The sequence below is a fragment of the Podospora bellae-mahoneyi genome (assembly GCF_035222275.1).
Source record: "Podospora bellae-mahoneyi strain CBS 112042 chromosome 1 map unlocalized CBS112042p_1, whole genome shotgun sequence".
Taxonomy (NCBI): domain Eukaryota; kingdom Fungi; phylum Ascomycota; class Sordariomycetes; order Sordariales; family Podosporaceae; genus Podospora; species Podospora bellae-mahoneyi.
Window position 1 is genome coordinate 1,155,162 of NW_026946359.1, and position 20,780 is coordinate 1,175,941.

The 20,780-nt window shown below is 52.9% G+C and overlaps 7 protein-coding genes across 7 annotated transcripts; 3 read left to right on the plus strand and 4 right to left on the minus strand.

The window, feature by feature from the left end:
• Positions 1-1,230: 1,230 nt before the first annotated feature.
• On the minus strand, positions 1,231-2,559 carry QC761_103820 (uncharacterized protein; the record flags this gene model as incomplete). Its single annotated transcript, XM_062873634.1, has 2 exons — positions 1,231-1,955; positions 2,010-2,559. The coding sequence occupies 2 exons, from the start codon at positions 2,557-2,559 to the stop codon at positions 1,231-1,233; spliced, it is 1,275 nt and encodes a 424-aa protein (XP_062736698.1).
• Positions 2,560-3,333: 774 nt separating this feature from the next.
• On the plus strand, positions 3,334-4,599 carry sds22 (protein phosphatase regulatory subunit Sds22; the record flags this gene model as incomplete). The annotated part of the gene is made up of 2 exons (XM_062873635.1): positions 3,334-3,583; positions 3,641-4,599. The coding sequence occupies 2 exons, from the start codon at positions 3,334-3,336 to the stop codon at positions 4,597-4,599; spliced, it is 1,209 nt and encodes a 402-aa protein (XP_062736699.1).
• A 616-nt stretch (positions 4,600-5,215) lies between these two features.
• On the minus strand, positions 5,216-7,168 carry xyl1 (D-xylose reductase). Its single transcript, XM_062873636.1, has 3 exons — positions 6,743-7,168; positions 5,665-6,452; positions 5,216-5,605 (listed from the first exon to the last, which is right to left on the minus strand). The coding sequence occupies exons 1-3, from the start codon at positions 6,882-6,884 to the stop codon at positions 5,570-5,572; spliced, it is 966 nt and encodes a 321-aa protein (XP_062736700.1). The 5' UTR covers positions 6,885-7,168; the 3' UTR covers positions 5,216-5,569.
• Positions 7,169-10,591: 3,423 nt separating this feature from the next.
• QC761_103850 (uncharacterized protein) lies at positions 10,592-14,039 on the minus strand (the record flags this gene model as incomplete). Its single annotated transcript, XM_062873637.1, has 4 exons — positions 13,327-14,039; positions 13,056-13,208; positions 12,977-12,990; positions 10,592-12,917 (listed from the first exon to the last, which is right to left on the minus strand). Exons 1-4 carry the CDS (start codon positions 13,363-13,365, stop codon positions 10,592-10,594), a joined length of 2,532 nt encoding a protein of 843 aa, XP_062736701.1. The 5' UTR covers positions 13,366-14,039.
• A 726-nt stretch (positions 14,040-14,765) lies between these two features.
• QC761_103853 (uncharacterized protein) lies at positions 14,766-14,981 on the plus strand (the record flags this gene model as incomplete). The annotated part of the gene is made up of 1 exon (XM_062873638.1): positions 14,766-14,981. The coding sequence occupies one exon, from the start codon at positions 14,766-14,768 to the stop codon at positions 14,979-14,981; it is 216 nt and encodes a 71-aa protein (XP_062736702.1).
• Positions 14,982-15,462: 481 nt separating this feature from the next.
• On the plus strand, positions 15,463-15,735 carry QC761_103855 (uncharacterized protein; the record flags this gene model as incomplete). Its single annotated transcript, XM_062873639.1, has 2 exons — positions 15,463-15,501; positions 15,571-15,735. 2 exons carry the CDS (start codon positions 15,463-15,465, stop codon positions 15,733-15,735), a joined length of 204 nt encoding a protein of 67 aa, XP_062736703.1.
• A 691-nt stretch (positions 15,736-16,426) lies between these two features.
• Positions 16,427-19,988, minus strand: PXA1 (ATP-binding cassette long-chain fatty acid transporter pxa1). Its single transcript, XM_062873640.1, has 2 exons — positions 17,014-19,988; positions 16,427-16,953 (listed from the first exon to the last, which is right to left on the minus strand). The coding sequence occupies exons 1-2, from the start codon at positions 19,154-19,156 to the stop codon at positions 16,514-16,516; spliced, it is 2,583 nt and encodes an 860-aa protein (XP_062736704.1). The 5' UTR covers positions 19,157-19,988; the 3' UTR covers positions 16,427-16,513.
• Positions 19,989-20,780: the final 792 nt, after the last annotated feature.

The window sequence follows — 20,780 nt, forward strand, 5'->3', positions numbered from 1 at the left end:
AAAAGACAAAACCCGGGACTTGATGGCCGATGGACGATGCGATGCTGATGATGGACCCTTCCTTACATGTGGGGAATGAGGCGATGAAATGCACTTGATGGCAAGACCAGAACAAGTCTGCATCGCGCGGGGAAGATGAGCCATATTATATAACGGTACGAGGCGTCCATGCGCAGATGCCTGGAAAATCTCTGCCAGGCGGACTCATGAAGCCTTCTGGGCGACACCGAAAAAGGTACTCTTCCGCGCGTTCCATGATTGGACGCGTCTGAGTGCTATCGGCCCCGACTGACCCCTGCTCGTCTTGATGCGATATTCACACGATATCACCTGACTTGGGAGCTAGCTGTTTTAGGCAAGACTGACTGGGGGGTTGGCTGGAGTTTGCCAGGGGAAATTCCATGGATCATGTCGTTTACAGGGATCAGACCATGGCGTGTGCGAGGCAAGGGACGGGTGTGAATGGAAGGACTTGCGACACTGATGACCAGATGTGAAAACGGTGAAAGTGAAGGCTGATCCTGCGAGGCTGCCTACATATCCTCGAATCGCCTGTCTCCCGGCAGCGGCGTGAAGTTCTGCTAAGCAGCAGCTGGCAAGGCAGCCAAAGCCTCCAGCCTTTTATTTTCATGTCGAGGAGAAGATGTGATGGTAAAAGGATCAGACTTTGACACTTTTCGAGATGCAAGACATCAATTGAGTCAATTGGGTCATTGAGACAGCATTGGGGAGAGCTTCGAGCCACAACTTGTTGGGCGAGACCTGGTATCTTATAACACAAGCACACCACCTCCACAGTCCACCCGAGGCCGACCCAACGCAACGGACGGAGCAAACGACTGCTTCAGCCGTGCCGCTAATTGGTGTGCTTTGGGTAACATCACGACGGATTGCCAACGCTTTGCTTTTTCGCTGCTGGTTTCGCAAGTTTCTGGGATCTTGGCACACACTCTGATGCAGCCAACTGTCAAATAAGGTATGGGGTCGTCAGAAGTGTCAATTCTGGTGTTGTTCGAGGGAGGGTTGCCCAGGTGGCTCCCTGAGGCCGGACCAGTTGGCCCAGGTCCCACTGCCAAAATATTAATTCCTTAACAGTGGGCCTCATTGACTATTCTGACGCCAACCGGTGCCCCCCTGTTCTGTCTGTTTTGTGCCATGGGCCCGCTGCCCGGGGTGATCTACAGGGGCTCGGATCTGCCCTACAAGATGCCATCGCCACTCCGAAGTTCATCACCGAGAAGCATCCAAGGCCCGCTTTGTCAATTTCAAGATTGCTTCTGAAGCAAGCTTTTTCCCAGGGCCTCGAGCAATCGCTTCTTGATGGAACGCAACCGAGGCAACCCCCTTTTCAACGGGGAGGCCGAGTTCAATGCATCTTTGATGCAGCTTTTCGGTTTGCTCTCTCGGCACAAGCTCATCCCGCTCAGCCTGGAGGATGTATATGAAGGGTGCGTCGCAACTTTTCTCTTCGGCCTTTTGAGCAACCAGCTTCAGGTTAGCATAGCTGTCCAGATGGTTTCTGAGAAAAGGCCACAGGTATTTGTATGGCAACCATTTTTGGGGATACAGCGCCCCTAGCATCGATCGTATCGATAGAAAGGGGGTCTCAAGAATTACGCCCTGGATAGGTAGCTTTTCCGGGATGCGTCCGGTTGCGGCCAGGTTTGTTGCTACCCCCGAGCCAATCGACTGTCCCCAAATCAGGAAAATCGGCTTCGTGGTGCTGTCTTTGCCAAATGTTCGCTCATGGTGTTGCAAAATCCAGTTTGCTCCGGCTTCGGCATCGAGGCGGATGCCAGGCTCAGATGCGCGGCCACGGGACGTCCAATATCCTCTGTAACTCAGGCAGACGAAAGTCAACTCCATTGGTGCCAGAGCATATTGTTTGCTGTCACTGACAGCCCGCAACACCCACGACAGGTCTGGCAAGCGAGGGGGGATGGACGAGGCGTTCCCTACCGCAGCGTCAGTCTCGCATCCAGTTTCCTGCATATCTCATGGTGGCTGACCCTGAAAGTAGAGCACATACACATGTGCCACAACAGACTTCCCGACGTCCGCGGCTACCTGCCGATTCCCCTTCGGCAGCGGCACCGTCGCAACCGCCATTGCGAGATCTGTTCCGTCAGCAGCCTTAGTCCTCTCCTCCCTCCACTGAAGTCCCCCACAGCGGCTTAACCAGTCAGCAATGCGCTCGCTCCTTGCAGTCGGGGGCAGTCCTGGCATGTAGATGATCTTGTTCTGGAAGACCACCATCATGATACATTTCCAAATCCACAGCCCAATCAACAAGCCAGTGAACATCAACGGTGCCACTAGAATTGTTTGGGTATGGAGCCTGCGGCGGCAAGTGCTCTCCATTGGCATGATGTGGGTGATACGTGGACGAAACCGCCGCGGTGGACCATGCTGCACATCGACCCGAAACTGAGGCAATCTCAAGGGACTGCAGCAACGACAACTCATGTGCAGCAATGACTTGGGGACCGGCTGATGCCATTTAATGTGCCTGCTGAGAGGCCGATAGCGACCAGAGACGACTGCGTATGTCACAGGCATTGGCGGCAGTCATTGGCGGGATGGCCCGCGGGATGTTGCTGGTGTGGGATGGCGTGTTGAAACCGCAAGAGATCTCGCTCTTGTGCAAGTATTTCGCGCTCCTCATGCCATGGCCTCAGTCATGTGTCCAGCTTCCACTCGTCAGACGTGGAGATGAGATGCAGCAAGGTCCACCTGCAGGTAGAGACCCGTACGTGCCGTGTGAGCAAAAGGGCTGGGTTTGGTGGAATTGGGCTGGTATGGTTGGGCGGAAAGCTGTCCAAGTCCCCAGTTGTTGTCGTCATGTAATTCGTGGAGGAGTAGCTACCTGGCCAGCATTATCGCGAAGGGGTCCAGAGAAGATAGCAACCGGAGACCCAAGGACGAGGTCGCGGATGGGGAAATTTGGTGTCTAAAGATCAAGCGAGGAATTATGCTTTTCGTCTGATGGGAAATATGATCGAATGGTTGACGCTGGTACCGGGACGTTGGATATTGACAGCGGGACCAGCTTACCTAACGATCACCGCTAAGCCCCGCGCTGACTTCCCGGCCTAGTGCATTTCGGGTGGCTGACAGCAACCGATATAAGGTGATGATAAGCATGGGCGCCCCTCTTTGAAGGCCGGCTGGCAGTTGGTCGACCGGTGACCTCAAATTTCTACCACGTCTTTGCCCACAGCCGCTGTCCAATATAAACCAGCCTGGGTCTCGCTAGGCTGAACGTCCGCGCCCATTTCTGCCTCTTCTGCTTGATTCTGAATCGCAACACATCACAAAACACAAACATCAACCATGCCTGCTTCCGTAGACCTTTCAGAGGAAGCGCCCCGGTCGCCTGGCCACCACATCGAGCTGGTTGACGACAACCCCTCGCCGCGACACGACGGCGAAACTAGTCCCGGGCTTAAGAATAGCAAGGGCTGGGACGGCAAGCTGCGTGTCACTAAAACTGCCACCCTCGCGAACCCCGAAGCTCTCTCAGACCCCGAGTACTCTGATGATGACAATGTGGTAATAGGAGAGGAGGTCCCCGCTGACGAGGGCAAGTTCCTTCCTCCAAAACTATGCCAGCAACCCCCCAGCTAACCTCCCATCCTAGACCTCCTCGACGACGAAGACCCCGAAACCGATGAGATCATTTGCACCCACTCCCGTATTCAGTCTATCTCCGCCCTCCGCCTCGCGCGCTTCCAAAAAGTCGTCCGCATCTGCCTCCGCCAAAACCTCATCCAAGACATCGAAGGCCTCTCCGGCATAGCCTCCACCCTCCAGGAACTCGACCTCTACGACAACCTCATCTCCCACATCAGCCGTGGCCTCGAGGACCTCACCAATCTGACGTCTCTTGACCTCTCCTTCAACAAGATCAAGCACATCAAGCACATCTCCCATCTAATAAACCTCACCGACATCTTCTTCGTCTCCAACAAAATCTCCAAAATCGACGGCCTCGAAAACCTGACCAAGCTCCGTAACCTCGAACTCGGCTCCAACCGCATCCGCGAAATCACAAACATCTCGCACCTCACCGCGCTGGAAGAGCTCTGGGTAGCCAAAAACAAAATCACCACCCTCAACGGCCTCTCGGGCCTTTCCTCGCTGCGCCTCCTATCCATCCAATCCAACCGCATCAGGGACTTGTCGCCCCTGAAGGAAGTCCCCCAGCTGGAGGAACTCTACATCTCGCACAACGCGCTCGAATCCCTCGCCGGGATCGAGAACAACACGGCTTTGCGCATCCTCGAAATCTCCAACAACCAAATCAAGTCGTTGAAAGGGCTGGGGCCGCTAAAGAACCTGGAGGAGCTCTGGGCGAGCTACAACCAGATCGGGGACATCAACGAGGTGGAAAAGGAGCTTGGGGACAAGAAGGAGCTGACGACGGTGTACTTTGAGGGGAACCCGCTGCAGCTGAGGGGGCCGGCGGTCTATAGGAACAAGGTCCGGCTCGCGCTGCCGCAGGTGAGGCAGATTGATGCTAGTAAGTTTTGTTTTGTTATACCCTCTTGCCTGGATGTAGAGCTAACAAGGTGTGTAGCGTTTGTACGAACAACGTAACCAGCATGAGCCTGTAGTTTCTTTTTTTTTTGGTGTTCCTGAAGTAGAAATGGTTCAGCCCCGGTGGTGTTTTGATTTTTTTTTTCCCCCGCCTTTTGCGGGAAAACTCATGTATTCCCCTGTCTTTTATACCATTTCTTTTTTGTTGTATTGTCAATAGCATTGCAGGTGGCGTTTTTTGGTTTCCCATCTTTTGAGCTTAGAGGCTCCTTTTTTGGAGGACGGCTAAGAAGGCCGGGAGAACAATCACATATTTTTTGATTCCCTTTTTCATCTGTCAGAAGGTATTATGCATTACTTTGTTTTGATTTTTATGTCTGTCCCCCCCTACCAAACCCTTTGTCGATTTTTTGGGAGATGGATTATTAGCGTGGGTAGTTGTCAGTGAGCAACCTGCTACGTAGGGAATCAAAGGCAAAATCTGTATGGGAAAGGCAAAAACAATAGAGAAGTGAACATGTTTATCAAGGAGGGGGAGCAATGGTTTATTATGGTCCCTTTTTGTATGACGGCTTCAAACTGGCCCTTGTGTCATGTAGACCAGCACCATCAAGTCGAGTGTTCACACAAGTCATATACATTCACATTCAAGAGCAGCCATCAATCATGAAAAAAAGTTGGATATTGTACTCTCTTATTCTCTATGCAAAAGAGCTATCCTTTCCCATAAATACACGTATTCTTCAAAAGGCTACGTATCCTGTCCTCCTGTCTTTCTTCCATTCCTCCTTTTTCTTTCCAGGGGTATGTGTGTGTTGTTGGGTTGGGTGGGGGGCATTATTTGTTTTCATTCCTTCGTGACAAGTTGACCGGCTGAGATGGTGCCAGTCAACCTCCCTTCTTCTTCCATATCAGAAAAGGGAGGTTAAATCTCAACCATGTGCGACGACATGGCTGAGATGATGGTCAGATCGGCTCGGGTAAAGGGGGTATTTTGTTGTTTTATTTTTAGATTGCTCGGGCTAGCAATTTAGCCAAAGATCCAGAGAAGCTCAGTGGGGAAGTACTATCAAGATGAGTTAGTCTTGTGTCACAAGGATTAGCGTTCGCAAAGAGTAGACTCACGTTGGAGGGCTGGTTGAAGCGGATGCCGCGGTTGAAGCCAGAGATGGTGGCAATGTCCTCCTCGGAGAGATCGAAGTCGGTGTTCTGGAGGTTGGAAACCATGGTCTCCTGTCTGCTGGACTTGGGGATGACTGCAAGACCGCGCTGGGTGGCCCAGCGGAGAAGGACCTGGGAAGCAGGGCGGTTGTACTTGGCGGCGATGGCCTTGATGGTGTCGTCCTCCATGAGGGGCTGGAGCTTGACGGCGTGCTGCATGTTGAACTCGAGGAAAGAGGCAGGGCCGAAAGAGCTGTAGGCAGTGACGGTGATGCCCTCACGCTTGGCAAGCTTGAGGAGCTCCTCCTGGGTGAGGTAGGGGTGGTGCTCGATCTGGAGGGTGGCAGGGCGGATCTTGGCGTAGCGGAGGAGGTCGTAGATCAGCTGGGACTGGAAGTTGGAGATACCAATGCTGCGGGCGAGGCCGGCATCGACGAGGCTCTCCATGGCGGTCCAGGTCTCCTGGATGGTGGCCTTGCTGGGGCGAATCTCATCGCCCTCGTAGTGCCAGCCGGGAGGGTAGCGGACGGAGGGGTCGACATACTCAAGGGCGACGGGGAAGTGAATGAGGTAGAGGTCGAAGTAGTCGACGCCCCAGTCGGCGAGCTGCTTCTTGACGATGGGCTGGACGCGCTCACCGTCGTGGAAGGTGTTCCAGAGCTTGGAGACGATGAAGAGGTCCTCACGCTTCACAATACCCTCCGAGATGGCACGGGCCACACCCTTGCCGCACTCAACCTCGTTGCCATAGTCTGATTTATCTCTGTCAGCTTGTATTCCTAGCACCACGGCAAACAATGGCCCGATCACCGATAAGGCGTCTATCCCCACCCCCCATGCTTGTGCCTTGGTGGGGGCAAAGGCAAGCATGGAGGGGGCGGGGTAGCAATAATCTGAACAACTGTTCCTCGTGCCCCTCACTTTCGAGCAGCACCCCTCCATGAGCTCTTGAGAAGTGAGGTACAACCAGAAAGTGCGAATCCGGTATCCGAGGTGTGGTGTTGGCTGTGCAACAGAATGAAGGGGGGAGGTCTCAGCTTACCGCAGGCGCCATCGAAGAGACGGTAACCGGCCTTGATGGCATTGTAAACGACATCAGCGGCGATGGCGTTGTCGACCTTCCAGAGACCGAAGCCCACCTGGGGCATGTCGTAGCCGCTGTTGAGCTTGATGACGGGGGCCATTGTGACGGTGTTTTTTGTCTGATGTGCGGGATGAGCTGTCAGTGCTTCGTCCTAGGAGTCTCGCGGTGATGGTGGGGGTTCACTCACGCGGTGGGATGGAAGAGAGATGGATGGGTATGTGAGGAAAGATCAGCTGGAACGTCATGAGGGCGTCGAGGTGCTCCCATGGGACTACTTATACCGGCTGGCCGTCTCCATACTAAGCTTTCGAGCCGGAGGGGAAGGTGCCCTCCCACCCATTGTGTCCACCCTTGGGCTCTGCGCCGAGTTACGCTTCATCTAGATGATGTGCCGTTGAGCAGGGTCATTCCATCCCGCCCACCTCCTCCCCCTCTCCCGTGTCCCAATTCCAAGACCCGCCCGCATCGTCATACAGCGCGGGAGCACAAGCTAGAACACCAGGGACCCCCTCACCTGCGGCCTCTCTGCGGTGCTTGAATGCGACAGTCGCATGGCCAAGACCTCGATGATCTCGGCTGGCATGGAAAAAGCGCGTGATTCTACTGGCCGGCAGCTAGATGTTGAGATGCGTGAGGCGGCTACCTTCCCGACCTTGCCTGCTTGATTGGCGTGGGTAATGGGCAGCAGCCCGTCTGCCATTGTCCACTGACACGGAGCTCGAAGCTGTGGACCCGAGTGGTGAGAGCCCATTTGTGCGGTTGAAACGGGCATCTCCTTTTTTTGTTGGAGAAGCAGTGGACTCTTCGAGGGGTGTGTGGAGTATCCATTAGCCTCGCACATACATGGCATGGCATCCTGTAGGTACCCAGTACCGGCTCTGTTTTGTTGGCCCTTTGAGGCTCACTTTGGAGATATTCTCGTGATATTGAAAGGACCCCTTTTCAGAACCAGTGACGCCAAAAAGGGATATCGTGAGGTCTCTTTTGGGGGGCGGCTTAACTGCCATATTGGTCCAGATCTGAAGACGCTCACACCTGGTACCATGATACCATCCGGATGGAACGCAGGCAAATGGCTCCGGGCGGACGTGGCGGAGGGGTTTCTCTGCTTTGCAAGTTTGATGCAGGGCATGTCCCACTAGAGCTGTGGAAACCGAGATGTTCGACTTGACCCGGTAACCCGGTGCATGTTCCTCATTTAGCCTGAAGAAGGCCCCGCCAAAAGCCAACCGGATAATTAGCAGCAAAAAGGCGAGATATCCACCATGAACCTCCTATCTCGCCGCCGGCCTCACTCAACCGCGCAAGGCTGCCGTTGTCTCGGGAACCTTGTTGCACCACACCCTGGAAGTAGGTATGCCGGTGCTGCTGAAGAAGAGAACAGTTTGGCTAAGGTACGGATCTCTGTCATCTGACTGCAAAAGACAGGCAGGTGCCCTGTTCTGCCGGGCAATATTTCCGGATGAAGTTGTTAGTCTGCTGGAGCTGTGTTGCAACATCAGTTTTGCCATTGTCAGAAAACCATGCTGAATCATCTGATGAGAGAAAAAGACGGAAGAATAGCGAGGCTGAAGTGGTCGCTGGGCGAGAACCTTGATGGTCCACGTGGTTGTCAGCCTGTCGTGTCCAGATGAGACATCAGCTTCTGCCCTATTGGACCCCAACCAGTACCCATCCAACCACTGGCTGCCCGTCATCATGCTTCTTTTTGAGCCTCTCAGTTCCATCACCACACTCAGGGCACACTTCCTGCTCGTCGTGGGTTTAGAACAACCTACATGTAAGAGGAAGTTTCTCAGCAAATCCACTCTCTGAAAGACACCACAGCAGGCGAGGCTTGTTCTTAGCAGATAGGTCCTCTCGTCATCCAGGCCGCCAGAAGGGGCACCGGGAGAGCCAACCAAACAGCAACCACAGTGTCTGTCCAATGGGAACCATGTGGGATAACACCGTTATTGCAACTGTCTTGTCACCCTCCCCACATGCTTCTCCAACTCAAGCTTCTCATATGGACTCAGCCTTCTGGTTCCCTGATTGACTCCTCTATACTCTTGCGCCTCTCCTTTGAGTTTCCCATAGTTCTCTCATGACGTCTCAGCATACTATCATGACAAGAGAGCATCTTTTTCTCACCAACTAAGCCAAAGAACAGTCGTCATGTCTACCCCTTCCCCAGGTACATGTCATCCGTACCTCCTATTACCACCACTACATCCGCCAAGAAACACTCCAATGGCCACCAGGCAAGGTACATGCTACCGTCATCCACCGCAGCCTCGCCTCGTCCGCCTTGTCCACAGTTCTGTAACTAAAAACAGCACCTCCAAATGCATTAGCTCCCTTCCCGTGTCCCGCTCACCCTCAGCGTCAGATCCACAGCCCGTGGCTATTCCTACCTGGGCAGTACCACGCGAAGGAGCTATCCTAGAGAAGTAATCTCCTTCTGATTGGAAGGGAATCCTCATCCAACTTGGAGTTTGTTTAGACCTTGTTTGTGGATCACGTGTTTCTCTGTCCCAACCTCAAGCATAACACCCATATATCCACACATCTACAAGACGTAATTGTATTCATACTTGCACGAGTTATTTGTCAGGAGATAGTATACTACGACCAGGTGTATCATGTAAAAAAATCTCCTCCGCTTCACTCCTCACAAGTAGTTCAAACTTCATCATGAACACGACCAACACCACTCAAGAGAACCCCCCAAAAGTCCGGCCCATAGTCTTGATATCACGCCATGTAAAACATGTCGCCAGTAATCCAAACCGCACTTGAATTCTACAAATAACAGAAATAAAACTAATATCGAGACAACTCCAAATGGCATTCTTCCCCTCAATCCTTCACCACCCTTGGCTACCTACATTTGAGCCCCCTTAAATCAGTTTGGACCCCATAACCTCCCCACCCAAAACGCACTACATCCATGTTCCTCCAAATAAGCTATACCTGGAAATACTTACAAAAAGCAGACGTAATACCACACAAAATATTCCGCCACAGTCCACATCAAGCGAGCCACCCATGAATCACAAAATCTTAGCCATTAATGTATAGGCAAGAATAGGTCGGGTAATTACCACTCAACTTACGCAAGTAGACCGAAAAAGGTTTATTTGATCGTGCTGGTCAAGATGTATGCTGGTGATAAGTAGTTTCACATGGCCCTTGCCTCTGTCAAGAGCTGTTGTTGTCACCACAACATCCCCTACCTAGGTAGGTACGTAGGTATTCATGTAACTCTCTGCATGCAAACAACAACAACCCCAAAAAAGCCAAATCAACTCTGGGGTTCAAAAACCTGTGTGTAAATAAATATCTGCAAGTAGACTACTTTTTTTATCTACAACCCAGCCATTCGCTGAAACCCCCCCCATAAGAGAAAAACCAAATAATTCGAACAAAAAAACCCACGTATTCCAACAACAAGAACAAAAAGGAGCTTGGAGCCCAGAAGCAAAAAAAAACCAAAAAAAAACAAAAAAAAAAAAAAAAAACAACCAGCTACCTATCGTCCTCCCCCCTTTCTTATAAAATGTCTTGCCAAAGAATAATAATACCAAGCATGACTCTTCGCTACTCTTATAAACCGTTCCCCTTCTTTTTGCCCAGCTAACCAACCTCTTTTGAAACACAGAATATTGGTATACACCCTCCCCCCCACACCCATGAAAACAATCATTAACAATTAACTATTGTCCCATGCTTTTCGATCCCACACTACTCATCACAACACCCTCCCCTCCAACAACACCCCCCCCTGCTGTTGCCGTCCCCATGTCCGTCCTCGAAGTCGCCTCTCTAAGACAACCCCAAAAACTTCCCGCTCTTCTTCTTCCCCAACCCAAACGTAAACCTCTCCATCAAAGCCGGTTTGTGACCGTCCCTGTCCTTCGTTGGACTCCCCCCAAACAACTCGGGCGGCGCCGTGTCCGACCGTGAGGGCCCAACCCCAGGAGAAGAAGAGGAAGAATGCCCGTTTTGTCCCGCAGTCCCATTGCTCCTAACCCCATTCAGATAAAGCAAAGCCGGTACAGGAGGCAGCACAGCATCATGGCCACCATTACTCGACGACTCCCCAGCAGCAGTACTAGCCCTGCTCTCCGTCTTGTCGCTCCTGTCACTCCTATCCGCTTTATCGGCATTGTTCTTGTCCTTCTCCTTGTCCTTGTCCCCAGTCTTGAGAAACGCAAGACTCTTCCGCGTCATCGTCTTGCTGTTCCGACCTGCCCGGTTAAAGAATCCCGCTGGGGTGAACTTGTTGTTGCTGTCTTTCTCAACAGAGGGGCTGTCCACAGCAGCAAATGAGTCAGACCCGGTTGCTATGGCGTCCTTCTTCCGGCGCTTTTCTTCCTCGTCTTCTGTTGTAGAATCGCGGGATTTGTCGAGCAGTCTCTCCTTGGCGGCGAGTTTAGCTGCCTCCTTTTCGGCTGCTTTTTCAGCTGCTTTCCGGGCCTTGTCGGCCTTTTCTTGCATCTTTTGCTCCTTTTTGATTTCCTCCTTTGACTTGGCCGGTACGGTTGCTGCCTCGTCGGCTTTGGTCATGACTGCTGATCCCGGTGGTGGGGCGGCGACTAAGGGGTGGCCATAGCCTTCTGGTCCGGCTGGTTGTTTTACTGGCGAGGCCAGTACAGACACTGGGCTTATACTGTCGAGCGGTGCCGACTTTGTCTGCTCCAACGTGGCCAGCGTCTCGTTTTCCTCCAGAGTTGGTAACGGTTGGGTGCTCAGTCTCGTCAGTGGTGGCGGGTGTGTGCCGTTGGTCTGTTCGGCCGTCACTGTGGTTGCTGCGAGATCTGCCGCTTCACTTGCTTCCCGCACTTGATCCAACCCTTCGGCATCCATCTCTTCCCGTACCTTCTCCCACGTGGTCTCTTGGTAAAACAATACATAGGCACATGCCATTCCTGGTTTGTCGCCGAAAAAGTTCTTGACAAAGTGCTTGTCGACCGGTTCAACCATTTCGTCATCAAACAGAAGCCAACCCCGATCCTTGGTTTTGATAACCGACACATAGTGACCGTGATAGGCATTACCGCCGATGTGGATAACAACCGCGTATAACTCATACAGCCGATCCTGGTCTTCGGCGTCGTCTGTAGTGTTGAACATACGGATATGATAAGGGTATACTATCCGGTGGAAAAGCTTCTGTAACCGGCTGTAGTCCTCTGTGTATTTGAATCTTTTCAGATGCAATGCCAGAACCTTTGGTAACTTCTTGACCTTCATCCGCTTCTCAGCCTCTTGCAAGCCACCACAATGGTCACAGTGGAACTTGTTACGTTCACACAGCATTTCCTCAGCGGAGAACTTCTGTAGGCATGACGTTACTGATGAGTGTTCCTCGAGATCAATCGATAGATCTAGGAATGTCTCGTCTCGTTGCGAGGCTGCCTCGCAGGTCAAGCATCTAGTCTCGGATGTCAAAACGCCTTCAAATATGTCGTGCACCCACCCGGCCGCTGGAGTTCTTGAATCGATTGCGTTGCTGTTGTGTACTGATGCGGTGTCTGGTGAGGATAGTGGGCCGTCTTTGCCGCTCCCTTCTGCTTGCTCCACCAGCATGCGCTTCGCGTTTGCCTCGACGTTGGCGATAACATCATTCAGGATTAAGCCATAAAATTCGTGGGCGTCCTGGTGCATAGAGTTTCGGAACATCTCATTGTCCCGCTTGAAAATTTCCAGAAACCGCTGGGGGCTTAAAACACCGGTACGAGACTGGCTCTCGATAAGGGCCGTGAATATATCCTTGAGGCCGGTGAATGTGCATTCCTGCATGCCGTATGTATCCGGGTTCTCCTGCGCAAGCTCCAGCACTGGACCCTTGATCATGGCCTGCTTCTTTTTATACTCGGGCGCATCCGGCCTGTCCTCGGGACGCACAGGTGTGACGCCACCGGGCGCAAGCTGCCCGCCTCCCAACACCTGGCGCTGTTTTGCCTGCGCCGAGAGTGCCTTACCCTTTGGGTCTTTTGGATTAGGCTGTACCGGTTCTCGTATTGTCACGTTAACCTTCTTGGATGCGCCGTTGAGGCCGTTGTTCGGGGGGAGTGAAGGATAGTTGAGGACATTTTCTCGAAAAGGCTCGGAATAGTAGAGTGCCTGTAGTATTGAGTTGCAGTAGCTGTTGAACTGGAGGGTTAGTCGTTGTCTGCAGAATCCCGTCTCCCAACCTGGGCATACCATGTGTTTCCAAACTACAACAAGTCACAGTTGTTAGCTTCACGACATGGATTTTTAACTCGTATGAAGCAGGCCTCACATTTTCCAACCCAAAGAACTTGTCACTTCCATCTGGCCTAATTGCTCCGGCATTCTGGAGAAGCCTTTCCACCGGGGTCAAGTCCAGCGCGGGATCATCCTTTTCTTTGCCCTTTCCCTTTGACGATGTGGTGCTGTCAGACTTGGAGTTTGCCTAGGGCCAGTGTTAGTAACCTAGGTAGAAGACCACCGACATTGAGCATCGGGTTTCACGCAGCAGCGAGCCTAAACAAACACCCGCGCTCGGAACATTTAATCGCAGGTGTACATACAGTGCCGGCACCCTTAAGTTTCTGGAAGAACCCCGCCATTGTGAGCGCCGAAAAATGCTAACCCGGCGGCGCGTCACTTGTCAGGCGGGGAGGGTCGGTCGTTATTCGACCGCCGCAGAGCCGTCGTCGTGAGGACGGGGCTGGTAGTAGGATCAACCGAATGTGTGTTGACGAGTCTGATATATGTAGGAGCTATGGAACGGACTAGAGCAAAGCTCGACGGGAACGCTCGGAAGACGGATAGCGTATGCGCGTAGGGGTTGCGCAATGGCTTTGGAGTCGCAAGATCGGGTCAATGCCGCAGCGCGTTCTTGCTCGTGTGATCCGAATATGTGTATGCGGTATGCGGTATTCGATATGTTCCTCTTTGATCTCTCGCGTCTGGGTAGGTTAAGGGTGGATACGGATACTCGGAAGAAAGATGCGCAGGATCAAGATGCTTGATGCAATCAACAAGGTAAGCTAGCTCTCGGCGCTGCGACCCTTGGACGGTGGCTTATCGATAATGACAATTGGGGCCAAAGAAGGGCTGAACTTTCGAAACATCCGTCGGATGGAGGTCTGGACAGCTAGGGTGTGGACAGAAGCCAGGAGCTACGGCAGAGGGGATGTCGAGAGAAGGAGCAGTGGACGTTGAGGCGCCTTGGGACATGCAGCTCAACCTGGATGGACAGGTTCCTGTATGTACTTTCCACCCTTACACCACAGTGGGATTATTGCCAAGTACCCGACTGCAACCCAGAGGATCCGGTTCGATTCCAGAAGTAGTTGAGTGCTCGGCGGGGGTGGGGCCACAATGGAGCCCCTCCACAAACAGAGGTTCAAAGGTCCGCCGGGACTCCCCTCACTCACACCACTCCACAGCCTACATTTTCCACCTCTCAACGCCGCCGTCATCGTCACGCTTTCACTTTCTGCCCAGGAATTGTTGGGTCATCAACCACCCAGCTCTAGTAGGTGATGAGAGTGGCACTCCGCGGCAGATGGTGATCAACAACATAGTCGGCAGAATTACAAAGAACGCCATAGCAATGCACCATATGCACCTCGGGTAGTCTGTTGAGTGGTAACCGAGCTCCAGCATCTTCTTGTTTCCGTTGTCTTGTCGAGTTTTCCAAGTCCCGGCAGCTCTGGGGTTCGTCAACGGTTTTTATGTAAAGTCTTGACGTCCGCCAATTCTAGCTGCCAGCTCGAATGGAGCCTGCAAGCAGCTGGACTGCCGTTCTTCCTAGTGGCCGCCCTAGCGGATAAAGTGAGGTTTGCCACGATCCACTAAGGTACTGCCATGCTGAATATCCTCAAAATAGACTTCTCCTTCACACTTCTCACCTCACACACTTACAAGACTGTTTACACTACAACAAGCTTTGTGGCGGCCATCGGTCGTAAGCCGAGTAATCTGTGCAACAGCTAGGCCATCAAAGCTTAGCTACCGGCGCATGACCATAATCAAGCGAACAAGAGACCCTCGACAAGATGCGCCCCTTCCTAGTGTCCTGAACCGACCTGCCGCCCTGCTTCTTTCAGATGTTACATGCCCGACAGTGTGGTTGCAATATAGGTTGGCCACAGGCAAGTCGAAGCGCCAGAAGCTTCCCAGACCGGCTCCAGTGGGACGGAATCGAGTCCCTTGCTTGGTTACTATTCGTCCATAATATTCGGTGGGTTTTAAGGTCATGGATGCCACGCTGGCCATCGCGTACAGAAAACGGGAGTGACGGTCAGTCCCCAGGAGAACGGGAGTGTGGGGTAGAATCTAAGACACTGTGGCCTTCCAGACAGTTCGCTTGTGCCGCATTGAGTTTACCCGTCCTTCTTCCTCAACGGCACGGGAGACGGAATCTATCGCCCGGGGAACTCATTTCTCTTTATTTCCCTTTGCAATGGATTACCTTGACGATATCGGACCAGCTCTCGATTTGCCTGCTCATGGCGAGTCCAGAATATCTTTGACAATCGTTACTTTCTACAATACTCTTCGACTGATGACGATTTGGCCCCCCCGCGCCCCTCTTGAACCCTTGGCCCTTAGATTCGCAATGTAGGCCCGTCTTTGCGGAAGGGTCAACCAACGATTCCTCCCGCGTGGCCGCTTCTTCCTTGGCCCATCCCCTGATCTGTCTGAACCAGTGGGACATGCAGCTCGCATTAGCCCTACACACACTCTTTTTCCTCATACGTCAACCTGTTGATCCTCACTGGTTGGAATCCCGTAGCTGAATTCGGCATATGGAGCCGACATAGGCCTCAGGCCACCGTCCTCACCACCTCCGCCCAGGAACACAAAACGGCCCCCCAAAAAAGCTGCCGTATGACGAAACACTCACCCAACCCGCAGAGCTTATTTTCTTTTTATTTATTGCGCGGGCTCTTACACTACCTTTGATTTTTGAAAAAAGTCCCGGGTAAATACATCCATCCATCAAACACCCCCCTTCTCCCTTTGGTTCCACAACATATAGATCATTTTGCACACGTACACATCCTTTCTTGGTTTGTCTCACAGAAAGACTGATGACCGAGGAAGTCGCCGGGGTGTAGAGCAAAAATAATAAGGGTATGACCACCTGCAGAACAAACGCGAGCGGGCGCACAAATCCCGATGATGATGCATGGTTACGTCAAGGGGATGACGGCCTGTCACGTTTGATTGTAGAAGGACACCTCGTGATAGGCTTGTAGGTATCCGGGGGTTTGGTTCGGAAAGAAGGGGGCGTTAGTATTTGGGGAGTTGGTTGAATGTTGCAGAAGAGGGTTGAATTACGAGAAAGGAAGAAGGTCTCTCAGAAAGAGGGCCGGTGACAGCCGTGGCTCGCTTATGACTTCAGGTAGGCCTGATAGCTATCTGAAAAGTGAAAGTAGTTGCCTCACCATGGTCCAGAGCTCAGAATGATACAGCAGTGGCAGGCTGGAGTTGAACTGCCTACCGGGCATTGGGTTCAGACGCATAGCCTAGTCATAGGTAATTCAAGCGCATAGCTGTGTAGACATTCAACCCAGATTCAAGTATGCTTGTTGTGAATCACGCGTCCCACAAGAGACCACCACTTATCGTGACACTGAACCAATCCGTTAACAACAGCTTACAAGGAAACACAAATTCAAAATAAATATCTATCCCCTTCAATACCTCAGATATCCAATTCGCATTCAACATTACTACAAAGTGTTACACGAAAAATCCTTGCTATACCACAATCCCCGACCCCTCCGTCCCGGTCCTCTGCTCCTCCGTCTCCGTCTCATCCCCCTCATCGTCACTCATAACCCTGCTCTGCGCCTCCTGGTACTCATCCTGCGTCTCCTCCGCCTCCGTCTGCCGATCCTGTTCCTCCTCCTTCTGCTGCTCCTCACCGACGACATAAGCAGGCGCGCCCAGCTCCTCCTCCTGACCACCAACCCAGACCTTGTTGAGCTCCGTCTCAATCTCCTCCCGTCTTTTCTTCCACTTTTCTACCTGAGCCAACCTCTCCCTCAGATCGTGAAGCTCCTTCTCGACAGCCATCTTCTCGCTTTCGGTGCCGATGCGCTGGACCTCCCACTCGTCTCCGCGCTCGCCGAGGCCGAGGACAAGGTTGTAGGTGTGGTATTTCTTAAGCGAAGCGCGGGTGGAGATGGTGATGAGGGCTGGAAAAGGACAAATATTAGTTGTAGGTAGGGAAAACGGGGGAGGAAAAAAAAACTTACTGATACCCTTCTCTTTGCAAGTCTCATACAACAACCCCTCCACATCACTGCTCACCGCGCTCGTCCCCTCATCGATAAACGCATACTGCGGCTCGTGATAGAGCAACCTCGCAATCGCCAACCTCTGCTTCTCACCACCGCTCAACACATCCTTCCACTCCTTCCTCGTGTCCCACCCCCCCTCTCGATCAGGCAAATACCCCAGCTTCGCCTGCTCAAGCGCCCTCTTGAGATCATACTCATTCTTCCTCTTCTCCCTCATGTCCGCCTCCCCGTCAGGATAAATAACCTGATCTCTCAGCGTCCCGATGCTCAGATACGGCCTCTGAGGCAAAAACATGATCCCATCCTCCCCATTGTTCTTCGGCCTAGACACCAACCCCCGATAAACCGGCCACAACCCCGCAATCACTCTCGCAATAGCCGACTTTCCAATCCCGTTCGGCCCCGAAATCAGCAGGTGATCCCCCCGCCTCACAATCAAGCTCAAGCTCTCGAGCAACTCCTCACCGCCCTGAGGCCACAAACCGGGAGCCACAATTGGCACATTCTCCAACCTCACCCCATCAAACCCCTTTTGGATGGTCCCCTGCACATCGCTCAGCGAGTACAGCTCGTTCTCCCTCCCGCGGACATAATACGCATTCGCGTGCGCCCTGTGCAGAGTAGAAATAAGCGTGTACACCCGACTGGTATACCCAGCCAGCTCGCTCAGATCCTTGATGCTGTACATCATCCTCCCGCCTGCATCAGCCAGACTCAACATCAACCTCTTATTCGTAATAAAATCCTTCATCCTCTCCCTTTCCCTCCCTCCTTTAACAGCAGTCGCACCGGCAACCTCTGTCGCCCCCCCAAGCCCACCCCAAGCAGGCAGGAAAACAGGCAGTGACGACAAAAGGTAGCCATACGCACTCCAGCTGTACTTGAGAATGAAATCCTCCAAGATGTTGTACCTAATCTTGAGCATGTAAATCCCCTCCATCCAATTCTTCAGACTCTTGAACTCTTTGTTCAAGAACGTCTTCTCCATCTCGGCACCGCCATAAAACGCCACCTCCTCCGCATTGGCGATCAACCTCGCGTGCAGGCTCCTAAAGTCACCCTCTTTCCTGCCCTCGACAGCCTTGAGCTTGCCAAAGGGGGGAGACAATTTCCTGAGGATGGAGGCGGTAAGAAAGTAATTGCTCAACAAACCCGTCAACGCCAACGGGCCGAGCGAGCGGTAGAGCTGGTAGTTGAACACGCAGATGTCAACAAACGGTTTTCCAAGGGAAGAGTACAAGTTTGCGGCAGCGGCGCAGAACTGTGTGAGATCCTGGGTGATGAACTGATCTGCTCCCTGGCCGACGCCTCCGTCGAGGTTGTGGAGCTTGTAGTAGTTTAGATTGTCATTGAGGTACAGGTCGTGAATGTAACGGGTGAGACGCGTGCGGAAGGCGATCGAGATCTTGGATTCGAGATACTTGATCATGGCGTTGGTGTAAGAGGCAAAGCCACCGAGACCGCACCACTTGGCTAGACCGAGGAGGAAGGCTTTCCCGTTTCCTGCCACGAGATCACGGACGATTTCACCGTCTAGGCGGGCGACTACTAGGGAGAGATAGGTGCGCAACATGAGGAAGGCGCCGTGGCTGACGAGGAGACCTGCTTCTTTGCTTGTCCAGCGGGGGATCATGATGCTCATGAGACTGAGAAACTGGTGGAGGAAGGCGAGGTTAAGACCCGGTTTGGTTTGTGCTGCCGGGACGTGGCCATCTCCCAACCCAGATACCCTAGGTGGGTTAAGGAACAGTCTGCGATGGGCCTCAAAGGTGAGCGGCTTGGTACTCGAGATGACAACCTTGGAGGTGCCATCCTTGTAAGGAACATAAATGGTGCGAGAACCGTCCTTGTTGTGTAGCCAAGAGTTAGTTCGCACAAGTTTCCTCCCTGTCTCGCGCTCCTCACGCTTGCGTTTCCACTTCCGACGGGTGCCCTCGCCAGCGAGGATGATGGAGGTGGCGAGAGCGAGGGTGCATAGCAGGCGCGTTGTTTTGGACGTGCTGCGCAGCTTTGTGCGGATGAGTTCGCCGTACTTTTCGACAAAGGTGGCAATGGCCTCCTCAGCGGCCGAGTGCCGGAGGGTTGACTGGACTGCCATGACCGTTGTCGTCGTCGGTTGCACGCGACGAGATCCGAAAAAGGGAGGGGGGCGTGTAGTTTTGTTATTCCTCCCGAGCCTCCGGGCTCAAGCGCTCTATTCCATTCGGACCCTTATATACCGTGTCGTTGTTTGTTTATTTGTGGTGTGGTGTAGCTTAGATAGTGGTTGGTAAGGAGGCGGAAACCGAGAGCCGTAGGTAGAGTTTTTGGGATAAAACGGCGGGTGGACGTGACTTTGGTTTAAACTGTAAAAGAGACACTTGTGTTTGTTGTCGGGCTGTCGAGGTGCGTCGGTCCCGGAGTAAACATCGGGTTAGCAAGCGTTGTGTTAAAGAGGATCGCTTAGAATTGGATGTCGTGTCTCTCTTGTTCTTTCGGTTATGGCTTGTTGTTGACGCATAAAGAATGGCATGTGAATATCCCGAGGTGTCGCTGCTTCAGCCACAGCATGCTGCGTGCTCAACGTCATCGCCCCCAGGAAGCAAGCCACTGTTCCTGGTCAGGTGCGCCCTCAGGCGTGCTGCTTGGGGATCTAAGACCCGGGGACCTGCCCAATCCAGTGGGTTTTCCCCGCAATCCTCACTGAAAAGGGCGGGGCGTTTACCCACATTTCGCACCGTGCATCAAGATCTTGTTCCAGGCTTTCCAAAAGAGTCTTCGATGTCTGGAGAGGCGTGTTCCCAGGTTGTGGCAAGCACCGCTTCGATCAACCGATATATCAATCACACAGCAATACAGATATCAGGTTCTTTATATGAATAATTACTTCCAACTCCCCTTCTGTGTCGAGGCAGGCTCGAGTTTTCTGTAGGCTCAAGGTGGGAATGTACTGCATATGTGGAGAAAGTACTGAAGTCCCCCCGAGCTGTTCAAAGGCTGACAGATCGATCTGAAACGGTAGGTTATTTTACTTTTTACATTTTCACATGGGCTTGTCTGCTCTTCCTTGCCTGGGACTCGTGTCCTATTTTTGCTCAAGGCTCTCGGGAGGCGCACAGCAAGTCTCGGGCACCCGTACGGGATGGCACGCCAGCTTCCATCCGGTTCGCCAATCCATTGCAGACCGGAAAGATGTGGTGCGGGGCAGCCAGGCCCGTGAGGCGGCCCTTCAAGATCCGCGTCCGAACTTTCTCTGTGACGACCCGGCAGTCAGGGACCAGACATCCATGACTGTCACTTCAGAAACAAGAGGCTCTCTGGGAAACCCAGTGTCTCAATCTCAACAGCGACAAAGCAGAGGTGGTGACTGGCTGCGTGGTTGTTCTTCTGGTGCTGACCCGTCACCGTCCCGGGCGGTAACATGGCCAATCACATCGGGCTTGGCCATGGCATCCTCTAACAGCCCAATGTTCTCCAGCATCCCCTGCCGAGGACCGGTCTCGAGCGGGTGCAGCTCCTTTCCAGCAGTCCCCGGCCGAAGCAATGCGGACCGCTCGCACGCCATGACGGGCAAGACGGAGCAGCGATGTCTTGCGGGGGGTTGCCTGCAGACTCTAGTTCGAATGTGGAGAGAATGCATGTCTCCTGAGGTTCTGACACTGGAACAATTGGGCAATTGGGCGACTGGGCTCTCATGCAGTCACGGAGGGCTGCGACAAATGGCAACGCATGCCCCCAATCAA